We start from the raw sequence: 16,121 nt of genomic DNA on the forward strand, positions 1-16,121 counted from the left end.
AGCTACTCTTGCCTTTTTTGGCACTTAAATCAATAATTAAAATGTGGAATATTCTTAAGGGGCATCAAAAAATTGCTTGACTTTACGTTTTTTATAACCAAACTAGTTTAATTTAATCGTCTCAAACATTTTGAATATTTTTAAGTGTCTTTTGAATTAGAGGTTTACGCTGATGGCTTGTTCGTCGACGGCGGCGTGGGGGTCAAGAAAAGCCGCCGGCGGCGGCAGCTAAGCCGTCCCATTTGTCGGCATCCAGCGGCGTACTCAGAAAAAAACAAAAATGGTTTTTTTTATAAACAATATAAACTATTTTCTGAAAGATTTCTTAATGTTTTAAATTTTTATTCATTTTTTTATAAAATTTAAATTAAAGTCCTTATACAATAATTAAACAAACATACAATTTCAAGAAATTAAAAACATATTAACACTTCTTTAGTAATCAGTGATCAAGTTTGTTCTGCTGAACGCTCATAATATATTTCGATGACGTTAAAGTAATAAATATATCAAACAGTGCGCCCGAAATTTAAAGAAATATTTTTCCTGTCCCCGCAACTGCAGCACTGCTCACAGCTATCGCGGATACATAAAAATAAAAAATGGCTAAACAATAGGGGGATTCCCTAAACTGTTGAATTGCTGAATTGTTGAATTTTGGTCAGCTGTTAATCAGCTGTTCCATACAAAATCAACTTTCAGAAATTTCAGCAATTCAACAGCCTCGGGGCTGTTGAAAATTTTGTTGAATTGCTGAAAAGCCAGAGTTGTCACCTTTTTTAAAAGTAGTGGCAACTCTGTAATATTTTAGTATCACCAGTACGCATTATTTATTTTAAAATTAACTTAGAAAGCATATTTGTGGTTCTTTTTACCTTGGTAACACTTTTAGACAGTAACTAGCAATAATAAATCAAATTTTACATGCTTTAAGTTCCGTGAAATTTTTCAACAAATAACAGCTGTTTGAAAATTCAACAGGAACCATTTTGTGTCGTTCCCTTAATTGCTGAAATTTTTTGTTGACTTTTCAACCATTCAGCAATTCAACAGTTTCGGGAATCCCCCTAATTATCAACAATTCCACCGAATATATGGTTTTTTGCCAATCTAGGGGGACTTAAATCTGTAGGAGTCGTATTTTTTAAAATATCGGCTTCAAATATGGAGTGAATTAGAATATTCACTCAAAGCTCAAAGATTATGTCGGACATAAAAACAAATAAAAAAACTGTTTTTTTAAGATAAAAACACCAAACAGAAATATTTTTTAAAAAATTTTCAATCTTTTAACTGTTTTTGAATTTTTTGTTATAGGGGACAGTGGGGCAATTATGTCACCTGCAAAATTTAGGAATCCATAAATCGTAAAAATATATAATTTTGTTTTTTGTTTTAGTCCTTCAAGACTGCATGACACAACCAATGCATTTTTTTGGACAGAAGGTCAAGATAATTAAGCTATAATATTAAATGTGTTTTAATAGTTCAAAAGCTACAATTAATTCTCGACGAAAGTTTTTCTGTATGCCACAATTGAAAAGGAATAAAAAACCAAGAATTGTTGTCAACGATGGATGAGGATAAATTTTTGTCAGCCCGCTTTGCGGGCGGAAGGATACCGTTTTCCTTTAGCTAAATAAATCAATGAATTTTCAAATGCTCCCGCTTCCACGAGAACTATGTATAAATAAGAAAGCTAAAATATCGTCCAATGGCACTTCAAAACGCCTTTCAGCAGATCAAGCGCTTTCTCTTGTGATAGACAATAAATTGTCAATGCACCAATACAATATCTTAGGGCAGCATGCAAATATGGTCTGTCCAAAATTGTTTCCATGTTATGATCTCGTACACACAAATACTGATCTCATGCACAGGGTACTGATATCATTTGATCCATTTATAACAAGTTGGCGAGCACCACCAAAGACTAGACACCAGTGCTGCCATCACTCAGCTTGAAAAACCGGACAGAAAAGCCAACAAAAACAGGGAAAAAGAGGACAAAAAAATTTAAAAAAGGACAAAAAAAAGGACAAAAGTAAATGCGCCTCCATTTTTCTGTTTTTACCAAAGGGTGATATATTTACTTAATATAAATGGATTTTATATTAAATTCAATTATGTAATGATCTATTGCGCCCGACTCACAACCTTCTTCGTTTGATCATTTTACCATGGTCAATTTTTGTGCGTATACGTAATAATCTAAAATTATTAAAATAATAAAAGCATTTCAAGTAACTATATTGGTAATACAAAAAAATGCAATATCTGCGTCAAACCCGAATAAGAGTCGTTCAAATATGAAATTTTTTTCTGACAAAAAGGCTGAGAGTAAAAATTGAGAACTTTTTAAAGTGTTTTCCTCTTTTTTTGCTACAGAAAAAATCGTACTATAAAGAAAGTCCATCGACTGCATTACATCTCTTTGATAATTTGTAAAAATAATTATTTTTAAAGTGCCGAACTATAAGAATAATGGTTAAAACGGCGTTTCAGCATATAAAAGCAGGTTTATACACTTTCGACTAGCAAAAATAACACTCAAAACCTTATCTTTGAAAAAAGGACAGATTTCCGGATAGGGGATGTTTGAATTTTTTTCCGGATAAAGTCGTTAAAAAAGGGACAGATCTGTCCGGAAAGAGGACAAAATGGCAGCACTGCTAGACACTTAGAGCTTCTAGAAGATGTGTCCCAACTTTTATTCCAAAAAAAAGGAAATAGTTGAAAGTTTGGAACAATTTTTATACCCTTGTAGAGGGTATTATAATTTCACACAGATGTTTGCAACGCAGTGAAGGAGACGTTTCCGACCACATAAAGAATATATATTCTTGATCAGCACCAATAGCCGGGTCTATCTAGCCATGTCCGTCTGTCCGTCTGTCTGTCTGTCTGTCTGTCCGTCTGTCTGTCTGTCCGTCTGTCTGTCTGTCCGTCTGTCTGTCTGTCCGTCTGTCCGTTTCTATGCGAACTAGTCTCTCTGTTTTAAAGCTATCGCGATGAAACTTTCCCGAAAGTCTTCTTTCTATTGCAGGTAGTACATATGTCGGAGAGAGCCGGATCGGACCACTATATCTTAAGGCTCCCATAGGAATATTCAATATTCTTGTTTAAAATATTTTAACATCGGAGTTACAGCTAAAGACATGAGCATATAACCAAAATCCAACATTTTCTCAAAAAAAAAAAATGGTCTCCAAAATTAAATTGACGAAAATTAGGGGAGAGTGGGGCAATTTCGTCAGCATTTTTTCAAAGCTATTTTTTGTCCATCTTGAGACACGTTATCATATTTCTATTTTTTTTGTTGAATGCGGTTAGCACCAAGCTTTAAAATGTGACATTCCCCTTTTTTGTTAATTACTTTGGTGATTTATTTTTATAATAATTAAAAATAATCTCCTTCACTGTGTTGCAAACATCTGACTGAAATTATAATAATTATAATACTGAACAAGAGGGAACGCTATAGTCGGGTTGGTGTCCCGACTATCTAATACCCGTCACTCAGCTAAAGGAAGTGCGAACGCTGTACTCGGGTTGGTGTCCCGACTAATAATCGTAACTCAGCTAAAGGGAGTGCGAGGGAGATAGATATATAAATTTTGATTGCGTATAACTTTTTAATGAATGGTCCGATTTGAAAAATGTCTTCTACATTTCGATAGGTATAAATATACACAACAAAATTGCATTTATACTTCTCGGAAATCTTTAAAGAGGTGGGCGCAGGACCCATTTTAAAATCGGCGATTGTGGGCGTTAGAGGGGGCGTGGCGCTCGGCTAAAATAAACTTGCGCTGCATAGGAAGCAAAAGAATATGTGTGGGATATCTCAACATTCTAGCTTTTGTAGTTTCTGAGATCTCAGCGTTCATACAGACGGGCAGACGGACAGACGGACATGGCTAGATCGACTCGGCTAGTGCCCCTGATCAAGAATATATATACTTTATGGGGTCGGAAACGCTTCCTTTTAGCTGTTACATACTTTTGCACGAATCTACGAGAATCTACTCTACGAGTAACGGGTATAAAAATAGAACCAGAGGTATGAAAAAGGTACCACCCACATACTTTATTAGCGCGAGCATTTCAAGGCAACTATGCAAATTTCCGGTGGTTTGCAATATTCCAGATATTCTAGGTTAATTTGCAGCTCCCTTAATAGTAAGCTCACAAGTCGTGTCAAAACAGAGGAGGAAGCTTAGATATCCACATGATTATGTTTCTAGAACACTAGTGACGTGCAATAATACAACTATGACTCGTCCTAACATTATATACTTTCAGACCTAATTTACCTTGGTCAGTTGGGCTTCAGGTTGTCCGGGTCACCTCTTCTATCGATTTTTCATTGTGGGAACTTATCTCGTAGTGTCCGATAGAATATCAGATGCCCCCTCCGGTAAATTATATTCGCAAGATTCTGTGCATCTTCTTCCGAGCAGAATTCCAGTTGACAAGCTACTTCCAGCGCAAGCTTACTACTTCTGGAGCTGCCGAGCAGATAATAGTCAGGTGTGAAGGCCACTTGCTTAAGCTTTGCAGTTCAAACCTATTCCGAAGACCCTTAATGGTATTGCACTTTTAAGTGGGCATAGGGAATTGTTCTGCCCTTTCTCAGCTGCGTACACTGCAGAACAGCGGTCTAGATAAATCTGATTTAAACTCGCCACATATCGAAACCGTTGGGAAATACTTAAAGAATCTGGTACTTAAGGACCATCAATATGGATCAAAATTACAAACCAATCTCGTTCCGAACGTGTTCATGGTTTTATTATTCATAGGCATTTTCATACACAGAAAAAATAAACATTTATCGATCTATCTCCCCAAATACTACATCCAAAGTACCAATAATGGCAACGACGTCGGCAAGCATGTGCTGCTTTCCAATCTTCTCTAAAGCTGCCAAGTGGGCAAAACCAGGGGCTTTTATTTTACAACGGTATGGACGGCTCGATCCATCTGAAATTAGGTAAACACCGAACTCGCCCTTCGGAGCTTCAATTGCCGTGTACGTTGCCCCGGGTGGAACTTGATAACCTTGGGTAAATAGCTTGAAGTGGTGAATAAGAGCCTCCATGGACGTCTTCATTTCTGAGCGCGTCGGGGGCGCCACCTTGGCATCGTCCGTTTTGATTTCTCCAGCAGGCATTTGATTCAGGCATTGATCAATTATTCGCAACGACTGACGCATCTCCTCGATGCGGCAGAGATATCGGTCATAGCAGTCGCCTTTGGTGCCGATCGGCACATCGAAGTCTACCAGGTGGTACGCGTCATAGGGCTGCTGTTTGCGGAGGTCCCACTTTATACCGGACCCTCGTAGCATGACGCCACTGAATCCGTAGTTTAGAGCTTCCTCTGCCGTCACAATGCCAATGTCCTCGGTTCGCTGCACCCAGATTCTGTTCGTGGTCAACACATCCTCCACTTCGTCCAACCGCTCGGCAAACTTCGATGCAAACTCATAGATATCATCCATTAGGCCAAGCGGCATGTCCTGCAATTGAGCGTCAATATAGGATTTTAATATGGGTACGACTGCATTACCAACGACACGCCACCAGGACGGATGTAGGCAGCATGCATTCGAGCACCAGAAACTCGCTCATAGAATTCCATCATTTTCTCGCGCTCCTCGAATAACCAGAAAAAGGGAGTTAAAGCACCAACATCCAACGCGTGTGTTCCGACAGCCATTATATGGTTTAGAATCCGAGTAATCTCGGCAAACAAGGCTGAAATGAACAAAATTCGAAAAGGAGTACTTTAGCGCATGTTGTTAACAGAATTAGGGGGGCTAGGGTCTTCGAAAATTTAATTTTTGTTTTGTTATGAGTCAAAATCTGCCAAGTGGGCCACCACTCTTCCGAAGGTCCGATTTTCATCGAACTTTTTACTTTTCCGGTTCACAACGACAAAATAAGAACTTTATTTGAACGGTTTCTCGAAACTTTGAGTTTTACCGGAGTTATTTGGGTCGCAATATGGCATTTTTGGCCCTTTTTCGAAAAAGTTGCCCTCAGTCATTATTCCATAACTTCGGAACCTTTATGATATTTTCTCTAATCGCTCAAGAATTATTATGGCCCGCTTTAGCAAATATTTAATATCTACACGAAAGTTTTATGTTGTAGTGTGACGAATGAATAAATTTTAGGTAGCGTACTTATTTAGTCGCATCTAAAATCATTTTTCGTCACAAAGATTGATATCAGAACTTTTGTACGTTGAAGGTGCGATCGTCACTAGTGTTTTACCTCGTTAAGAGGTGTTTTTATTTGATATAATAGTAGTCGCCTTCGCACACTCTCCTGGTGCGCTTCGTCGCTAGATGGACTGCCGTCCATAGTGATTATACGATCCATTAAATAAACTCGCATTCTCAATTTTTCCCATTCTGCACGCTTCCTTTAAATCGTACAGCTTCACAGGCATATTGTAATGCAGTGTGCCGAATGAGAATAATTTTGAATTCAATTTTGAAAATAACGAAATATGGCGGGTTGCTGTATTCTTGGTGATGGTTTTTTTGATGCTTTTCCGCTAAACTAGCGAGTTTAAACAAAAGTTGATTAAAAAAATAAAACAATGGATCCTAAAAAAAGGACAAAGAAAGTAACACACATTTAGGTCTCAATTTGAAAATTGCCCAAAAATCTTGAAAAATGCATAACTATTGAACAGCTTTTCCGAATGGGTTTAAATTTGACTCGTTCCACGCGTATTTTAAAAAAGAAAAATTTTATTTTTTCCATAACGCTAATTTTTTAACTTCCTTTTTTTTACTTTTACTTGAATTTTTCCTAAACTAATAAAGTTCTAAAAAGTTTTGGTATCAAAATGAGAAGAGAATAAAATACCTTTAGATCGCTATATTCCTTTTTTCCAACGGACTATCGTAGCAGAATTTCAAATCTACTGCTATACTTAGTAGTCGTCCCGCGGACAATTTCGGTGAGATTCGTGACTACGTGGACTGCCGTCCACAATGATATTTAATAGAGTCCTGCATGAGTACACTTGAATTGACAAACAAGTAAATTTTTTATTTCAGTTAACTTGGATCACTTGTTTCACAGGATTTTTTCCTTTCAAAACAAGTGATAAAGTTGATAGAGTTTACAACTCCACGGCGGACAGATCGGACGTCGTGCGCTTTGATTTAAAAGCATCTCCTCCGGAGATCGAAATATATTGAGAAAAAACGCAAATATAAAATCACCCAGACCTCGAGCCAGCCAAACCAATTGTTTGATTACATCACAAAGGTCGCCAAACTCCAACAACTATAATATAAAATAATTTCGAATCACCGAAATAATTTTTTTAGTAATTCTATCACTCCCACTCACTTTTATTCTGTGCTTGTATCACTTGCTTTTCCTTACGAGTGATCAAGTGAAACAAGTGATCGAATTTAACTCTTTTAAACTCACTCACTCTATTTTCAAAAATTGACTTGTTTGTCAATCAAATAAAAACACCTCTTAAGGAGGTAAAAAACTAGTGACGATCGCACCTTCAACATACAAAAGTTCTGATATCAACATTTGTTACGAAAAATTATTACATTCGTCATTACATACACTTTCTAAAATTTTCTGATTCGGCCCGCCTTAGAAAACTGATCCAGCCTTTTTCTTCTAAACTCCTCAAAGGCTTTTTTATTGCAGCGTGCCGAATGAGAAAATTTTAGAAAGTGTATGCACAAGTCTGTAGTTTAAGTATTTCGCAAGTTATGGGCTTACGAAATTAGGTATTTATAGCGGTTTTCCCGCTAAACTAGCGAGCTTTTCCAAAAGTGGAAGAACTAATGTTTCTTATATCGAGCTGTTTAACACCATATAAAATTTCTAGGATTTCAAACCAACGTTTTGGGTCAAACTGACAAACTCACAAACTGACAAACAGAATTTAATTTTCATTTTAATTTTCTTTTGGCTATAACTTTTGAACGGAGCGTCGGATTTTACCATATGACTCCTCATTCGACGGGTATTTTCAATAGGAAAACAACTAAAACATTTAATTTAAATAATTTTAATTTTCTTTTGGCTATAACTTTTGAACGGAGCGTCGGATTTTATCATATGACTCCTCATTCGACGGGTATTTTCAATAGGAAAACAACTAAAACATTGCGTGGGGGCATTTATCCCCACCGGCCCCAACAGCTTCAAAATTAGAAATTTTCACTTTTTTACTTTCTCCGCCAATTGATTTTCTTTAAGTCTTATATACCTTTCGATTAGTGTAAAACTCACTATGATCGGAGCATCACAGCAGATTTTCAATTCTTCGGCTATATATAGTAGTCGCCTTCGCACACTCTCCTGATGCGCTTCGTTACTACATGGACTGCCGTCCTTAGTGATTCAAGTGTACTCAGGCTGGACTCTTATATTTAATTTGATATATTGTTTAGTATTAAGTGTCATTTGCATGCGCGGATCCACGGGGGTGATAAGTAAAAGGAATATTGGTATTAGGGATGTCGAAAATATATCAAATTATCAATATATCCATATTTTTTACGAAAAAATAAATATTTTTATCGTGATATTTTTTTTGAATAATTATCATATATCATCGATTTTTTTTTTAAATTTTTTTGATAATTTTAAGTGGTCTCGCTTTTCATCGGGACAAGAAAAAATACATATGTCAAAGATGAGCGCCGCTAAAATTTATTTTTCGGCAAGTGAAAATGCATAGCATTCAGAATTCAAGAAAACGCGATAAAAAAAATGCGCGGGAAATACTTGATTTTAATATTATAAATAAATGCAAAAGAAAGCAAAAATAAATATTGTTTTCTTTCATTTATTAATAAATATAAACTAAAAATTATAAAAATATAATTTAAGATCGTATGTAGGTTAATGTTTAGTGGTTATTGCTTATGCAGCTTAAAATTAAAAAAAAAAATAATAAAACAAAAATATCTGATATATAGTTATTTTTTTTCTGATATATCAAATATCATTTTGATTTTTTGTTTAAATAAAAAATATCATCGATACGATATTTTTAAATATTTCGACATCCCTAATTGGTATTCAAAACGTATGCAACAAAAAATTGGTTCTGATGTCACCCCCCACAACAAAATCCCAGATCCGCCACTGGTAATTTGAATAACATCCACTTACATCCCCTTAATATATTGGTGACAAAGCGTTTGCTTTAAAACTTAAAAAACAGCGTTGAAATTATCAGATATGTATGAACTCTGGTTTTATACCTATTTCTTTCAATAAATAATAAATAAAAGTTTAAGAAAGCTTTAAAAGGACAAGACAAGAGATTTGCCATTTCAGAGCTTCGACCGACTCAAGCCCACGATTTTACGTAGGCAATGGTTACTACTTACTTCGAATATACTTTGCTCGGAGAGGCACCTCGATGTTGAGGAGCTTTTCTACAGCCAGAGAGTAGCACTGTTCGTTGCACATCATGGAGACGTAGTCCAGCCGGTCAAAATAGGGCAATGCCTGGGTGTAGGTCTTGTACTCAATAAGCTTCTCGGTGCCGCGGTGCAACAACCCAATGTGAGGGTCGGCACGCATCACAGTCTGAAAAATGTGGTAGTGTGATGTAGATCTAGTGAGTAAGTCTGCGACTACCAGCTCTAACCTCTCCATCCAGCTCAAGCACCAGACGAAGTACTCCGTGGGCCGCGGGATGTTGGGGGCCGAAGTTCAGGGTCAAGTTACGCACGGATTTCTCGACAGGCGTCACCTTGCCTAGTAAAAAAGGAAGTTTGTTATGTCAGGGGTCAGCTGGTTGGGCTACCAACTTACTGTTCCATGGAGGCACCTTCCAGAGCGATGTCACTTCATCTGGATACATGACCGGACCGCTAAACTGCTTCATGAACTCAGGGTCTGGATACCATTTTGCAGCTCCGCGGCGAGTCTCATGCCCACTGACAATCGAGTGATTCGAAAAATTAACAAAACAGTATGGTCGTATTATGTAAGCAGATCATCTTTACCTTAGCGCGGTCGATCCTGGTGCAACTAGTTGCTTCCCCAGCCGCAAGTGGGACAACCCGGGGACCAAGGAGCGCCTCGTAATGTTGGCAAACGCCATGCTGATAGCCAATTTGCTCTTTTTAAGTTTTTAAATTAGCGTTTCAGAAAGCTAATACAACCAAATCGACGGAAGTTATCGATGTTCGGAAAAAAAATTATCGAAAGACCATTTACACCGGCAAATCAGCTGCGGCTTTTATGGTGTTCACACTGATCACATATTATAGGAACACCTAATTTGTAAAGTTCTATCCAACTATACCACAGTTAAAGCCTAAAATGAATCTCGGGAAAAGCAAACTGTAGTTGGCGGCCAAGAAAAGATTTGATTACTTATTTTTAGTCTTATTCTACGACATTGTACGGCTCCTTTATTAAAGCAATGTGTAGGGCAGCTTTAATGGACAATTAATGGGAAGAATGGAAAAACTGATAGGCACTTCAGGTATTTTTTCTTGTATTTTAAAAACCCCTGCTAGTTCACTTCTTAAGCCTTACTTAAGTACTTAAGAAAAAATTAAATAATGCTTAAGTTCTTTGTTTTTTGGCTATCGTTGAATTATTTGAAGTTTGTTATGAGCGGAAAAGCGTTCGCAAACAGGTTGCTATGAGTGGGCCAAAATGTAAGCTGTTCAGCGTACGAAAACATCAATGAACGCAATTTTACGACAGTTTTCCCGAGTTGAAATCCCCCTTCGTTAGTCTTGAGCTGGGCAACTGCATGGTGGAACTAATAAGGTGCTCTCGTCGCGAGAGCTGCCTTCTTCTGAGGACGTTATTTGTGCCAGTCTCTCTCTAGCTATCTCATTCCATCGTTTAAGAGAGATAGAGAGGTAAACATATTTAACGTCCTCAGCAGAGCTGACGAGACCACCTTGTATAGTTCCACCATGGGCAACTGCTCCTCAGTCAGCTTTTATTTGATGGTGGATGGTGCATGGAGCTCTGTGGGAACACGGGTTTCACATTTGTCAAAAATCCCAACCGTTTCACACGGATGGACTCTATCGGAAGAGGCTATAAGAGTTTTATTAGTCGAAATATTATCAGGGACTAATAATAACTGTTATTCTAGATTTTTCTGACAAAAATCATCGTGCACACAGAAGAGTCGTAAAATTTTTTTAAAGAAGCCCGAAATTTTTGTTAGCCATTTTGGATATATATAACAGTTATTCCTTGACATTTTGGCAGAAATGAAACAATTAAAAAAAGCATGCCCACTGTGTTTTACAGAACTTTCTAAAAATCTTTAAAAAAAGCAAACCGCGCATATTGTATGCTTTCTTTTCATTAAATGGGGATTCCCTAAACTGTTGAATTGCTAAATTGTTGAATTTTGGTCAGCTGTTAATCAGCTGTTCCATACAAAGTCAACTTTCAGAAATTTCAGCAATTCATCAGCCTCGTGGCTGTTGAAAATTTTGTTGAATTGCTGAAAAGCCAGAGTTGTCTTTAAAAGTCGTGGCAACTCTGTAACATTTGAGTATCACTAGTACGCATTATTTATTTTAAAATTAACTTAGAAAGCATATTTGTGGTTCTTTTTACCTTGGTAACACTTTTAGACAGTAACTAGCAAAAATAAATAAAATTTTACATGCTTTAAGTTCCGTGAAATTTTACAACATATAACAGCTGTTTGAAAATTCAACAGGAACCATTTTGGGTCGTTCCCTTAATTGCTGAAATTTTTTGCTGAATTTTCAACAATTCATCAATTCAACAGTTTAGGGAATCCCCCTTAAATTTATTTTACTTACAAAATCGCTATAAATCAAGTTTGACTTTTAATTTTGATCACGACGAATAACTGTTATTTCTCAACTTTTATTATAAAACTCACCCTATTTTTTAGTATAACACATATAATTTAATACATTGATCAGCCAATTTAATGGCTATAAAACGGACAGACAAACATAACGGAATGGCAATTAACAAATTTTATAAGTTATAATACAAAGTTGAAACAACAATACAACGCATTACTGTTTCAGGACACGTGTGACATGACGTCTTCTTGTCTAGAGATCGCCGGGATGCCCTCGCTTTAGCCTTCTCCTGTTCGTCGGGCTGGCCAAGGAAGCTGCTAGGTGGTTGGGGTGTCCTGTGAGGCGTTCGTTATACCGACTCGAGTGCCGGTTTATCTGATCCCTGACAAAGGGCATGTGGAGGTCATTATCTAGGTCGACGTTTCTTATGTACCACGGCGCATTTGTAATTGTACGCAGCGCCCTATTTTGAATTCTTTGGACCTAGATGACTTTAGAGTCAGAAGCCATGCCCAGTTGGATGCAGTACGTCATTGAGGGCACCACAATTGTTCTAAACAGCAACACTTTGTTGAGCTTTCTTAGCTTAGCGCGACATGTAGCTGGTATTTTTGTTGTGTGCTGCTTCCAGGTGAGCCGTTTGCAAGGATCAGACCCAGGTACTGCGCTTGGGGAGATTGTGGGATGGTGGTGTTATGGAGCTTAAGTGTTGGAAGGATCTGTCCTCGTAACGTGAAATTGCAGTGTTGTGACTTTCTGCCAATAATTTCAATATTCCACCTATTTGTCTACTTGCCGTAGAAGTCGAGATATTCCTGGGTTATTCTTGATGCTTCAGTTCGGAATTTACAAGGAAGGCAGTGTCGACAGCGTTGGTGGCAAGAAGCGTGTCCGGTACATGAATATAAGGCGGATCAGAGGTGAACAGGGTATGTAACACGGGACCCAGGACGCTTCCCTGTTGAACGCCAGCACGAGCAAATCTTAAGCTTGACCTTTTCCCTCTTACCTCGACCATGAAACTTCGATCAAGCAGGTAAGATTTGAGAATAAGGAATAGGCCTGTCGGGAGTAGGGTCTTCAACTTATCGAGTAATCCTTCGAGCCATACGCGGTCAAATGCTTCCTTGACGTCGAGGAAAATAGCAGAGCTGTATTGCTTATTCTCAAAAGCATTTAAGATGTGCTGGACAAGTCGGTGTGCTTGTTCTGGTGTCCTATGATGATTCCTGAAACCAAACTGGTGGTCGGGTATGGCATCCTGAACGCTTTTTACTCCCAAAATTCTACTCAGAAGTATTCTCTCGAATATTTTAGAGAAAGTGGGTAGCAAGCTGTTCAGTCGATATGACGCGCCCGTTGTTATCACAGCACACTTCCATTGAGAGGGGAAGTGGTGGATACGTATATAATATTTACGCTTATAAAACGTTTCTCGAGTTCATCCGCAAAGCTAAGGAAATTTCGGAGTCGGACCATGCACCATGAATAGTCAGCTTTCCTTATGGGGATCTTTCGGAGAGGCTGTCGTTTTATATTCCGTGTTAATTTCCAATGGTTTGGTTTGTCCGCGTTGAGGAGCATATCATCGAAATATTATCACCAAATAACAGTTTTTTATTGAGTTTTTCTTTTTATTTTACAAATCGGAAAATAACTCTTTAAATGTGACTTTTAAAATAATATTTTATTTTTATTTTATTATATTAAATTATATTTCACACGACAACAAAATGGACTTTATTAAAAGGTGCAGGCCTATGGGCATTAAAATATGTTAATATAGACGTATATAAGCATACATACATTAGCGTTTAACGGGTGGTATTTGTGCAATCGCGGCTTGAAAAAAATTGCAACATTTAACGTTTTGATTTAAGATATCTTCGAGGGTCTGTGCTCAATTGTATTAAAACCTATGCTAAAAAATGGCTTAAATTCTCTTCTACATAATTGCATTTAAGGTTCGATCATTATTTGAGTCAATCAAAGCCTATGAGCCATTGAAGTAATTTGTTCACCTCTATTCACAACCAATTTGATGCGGTGAACAGGCTTAAAAAATACAAGGAAAAATATGTGCCGTAAAATATTTGACATGCATCTACAGGCGTTTTTTCCCGAATTTTTGAGATAAATATCACTACTGTAGTTTGAAGGATGGAATTTATAGAATTTTTTTCGTATGAACGGGAAAAGTAACAAGCAACTAAATCTGGTATTTTTTGGTATTTCCTTACTATTACGTTAGCTTATCTGAGTACCGCGGTGAAAAAAGTCCCCTGCTTAAGGCTTAAGCTACCTATTTGCCTCTCCTTTACTCCTATGCTTAGCTAGCAGTTTTCGTCGTACTGAGTACTAGGCTTTTATATGGTATTAGGCTGTAGCGGCATTTTGTCGCTGAAGCAGAAACGCTATTATGTAGCATTCTTTGAACGGATGGTGGGAAGACGCCATTAGCATCGAAAACCATCATAGTAATCGATGGTCTCAGGAAGAATATCGATGTTACACAATGGTTAGAAACATCGATATCACCGTACAAACATCGATTTTTGTTCCAGCTCTAGACAAGTTTTTTTTATAAATAAAATAGCTCTAGAAATACAATATTTATGTATATTTATTGTATGTAAACCAGTTACAAAAAATTGTCGTTAAAATGAGTTGTTTTCGAGTATCGCTTTTGAGACGCAAACCTGTTCGGGACCTATTTTGAACATCAAGTGAAAAATGTAATTGTTAAAAAATGTACCTGGAAAATAAGAGTGCTATAGTGTTCATATTTGTTTGTGTTTTCTTCTCTGCGAGTACGTCTGGAAATGATCTCTCTACGAACAACCTAAACTAAACTAATTTGTTTAAAAGTAGCAAATAAGAATGTTAGCCCAAGAGTAGGGATGTCTGTGTATACATATAGAGTTGATTCCGTCTCCACTGGGGACTCTGTCGTCACTGTGTATGTATACAGAAAACGTCTCTTTGGTGTATACATACATATGCATCCGTATATTTTGCCATTGTGATGTTCTAGCACTTGAAGGGAAAAAATTTGATAGAATATATTTAATCGATTACAAATTAAAAGGTTTACTCTGTTTAACATAATATAATATCACTTTTTGGTGAATTCAGTCGCTTGAATATGCTTTTTTAGTAAAATTAATTTAAAAATTGACAACATATTCAACCCCCTTTCTAATATATGTATATTCTTGATCAGCATCCCCAGACACATTTTTTTACCTGCCCGTCTATGTATTAATACAAACAATGTGTAATTGAAGTATTGGATAGGTAAAAAAGGAAAGTTGAGATCAAATCGATTTTATTGTTGGTCAATATAATTGGCCAGAACTTAGAAAATTCCCGTTTCAATAAAGGGGTTTAGCCCCTTCCTTTGCGTTCAATTAAAATCAGTTAACCCTTTTTTTTTTTAATATACCATGTATATTATATACCAATATATAATATACAATACATTTAGGGTATTCAATTCAAAAGTGTAAGCAGTTCTAACAAAAATTTCTATACAAAATAGTTTTCAAGGTCTACAACACCCTAGCCTATGTATATAAATCTGTTGTATTTGTGTAGAAATAATGGTCTAAAATAGAGGTTTTAAATAAAATACTAAAAAGTTGGGTTTGAGTCTATGGTGATGGCAACCTAAAGACCGAATGAGGCTTAAGAATTCGCGTATACATTTTGTTGATCTACTTTTGGCGACCAATGTTTTTTTATTTGGTAAATGCCATTGGTAAACGATGCTTATATATGCATCCATATGTCAAATAATTCGCGGCTTTCTGTTTTTTGGATATTTAATCTAAGCCATAAGACAGTAAGGATGTGACATTCTTGACCAAGAAGTTGGCCACTTAATATGTCAAAGAACTCGCGGTTTAAACAAATTTTTGGTGAAACCAAAAAAAGAATGACTACAATACAAGTAATTAACTTTACAAGTAATTAACTTTAACCATTTAACGCCCAAGAAGCCGCGGATTACTCATATAAAGTAAAAGGGGGCCATTTTTATGTTAAAATGTCAATTTTATTTTAGGCAAAGCCTCCATTGCAATTCATTTTCCTCAAAAATCATAAAGCTATATCAAACAAAACAAGTTAGCCTTTTCTTGCACGTCAATATCTTGCAACGATTTTTGAAAAAAGGCCGTTCACAATTTTTGTCTGGTAAACTTACAAATTTTACACTTTTGCAACGCAGTTGAATACCCTATATATATTTCAAAACTTTATATTTTCGATAACTTTTGAA

The 16,121-nt window shown here is 36.8% G+C and overlaps 2 protein-coding genes across 4 annotated transcripts in view; one reads left to right on the forward strand and one right to left on the reverse strand.

The window, feature by feature from the left end:
- Positions 1 to 4,767: 4,767 nt before the first annotated feature.
- ND-49 (NADH dehydrogenase (ubiquinone) 49 kDa subunit) lies at positions 4,768 to 10,215 on the reverse strand. Its single transcript, XM_044395350.2, has 6 exons — positions 10,025 to 10,215; positions 9,831 to 9,955; positions 9,664 to 9,773; positions 9,401 to 9,602; positions 5,575 to 5,762; positions 4,768 to 5,524 (listed from the first exon to the last, which is right to left on the reverse strand). The coding sequence occupies exons 1-6, from the start codon at positions 10,120 to 10,122 to the stop codon at positions 4,835 to 4,837; spliced, it is 1,413 nt and encodes a 470-aa protein (XP_044251285.1). The 5' UTR covers positions 10,123 to 10,215; the 3' UTR covers positions 4,768 to 4,834.
- A 4,153-nt stretch (positions 10,216 to 14,368) lies between these two features.
- LOC108065094 (43 kDa receptor-associated protein of the synapse) overlaps positions 14,369 to 16,121 on the forward strand; it is a 53,533-nt gene continuing 51,780 nt past the window's right edge. Inside the window, exon 1 of one of the 3 annotated variants that reach the window (XM_070218102.1) lies at positions 14,369 to 14,574. The gene's annotated coding sequence lies outside the window, so the exon portion shown is untranslated. Of the gene's footprint in view, positions 14,650 to 16,121 lie in introns of all 3 variants that reach the window. The other 2 variants (XM_044395329.2, XM_044395330.2) reach the window with 2 other exon arrangements.

This window comes from Drosophila takahashii, chromosome 4 (assembly GCF_030179915.1).
Source record: "Drosophila takahashii strain IR98-3 E-12201 chromosome 4, DtakHiC1v2, whole genome shotgun sequence".
NCBI classification, from domain to species: domain Eukaryota; kingdom Metazoa; phylum Arthropoda; class Insecta; order Diptera; family Drosophilidae; genus Drosophila; species Drosophila takahashii.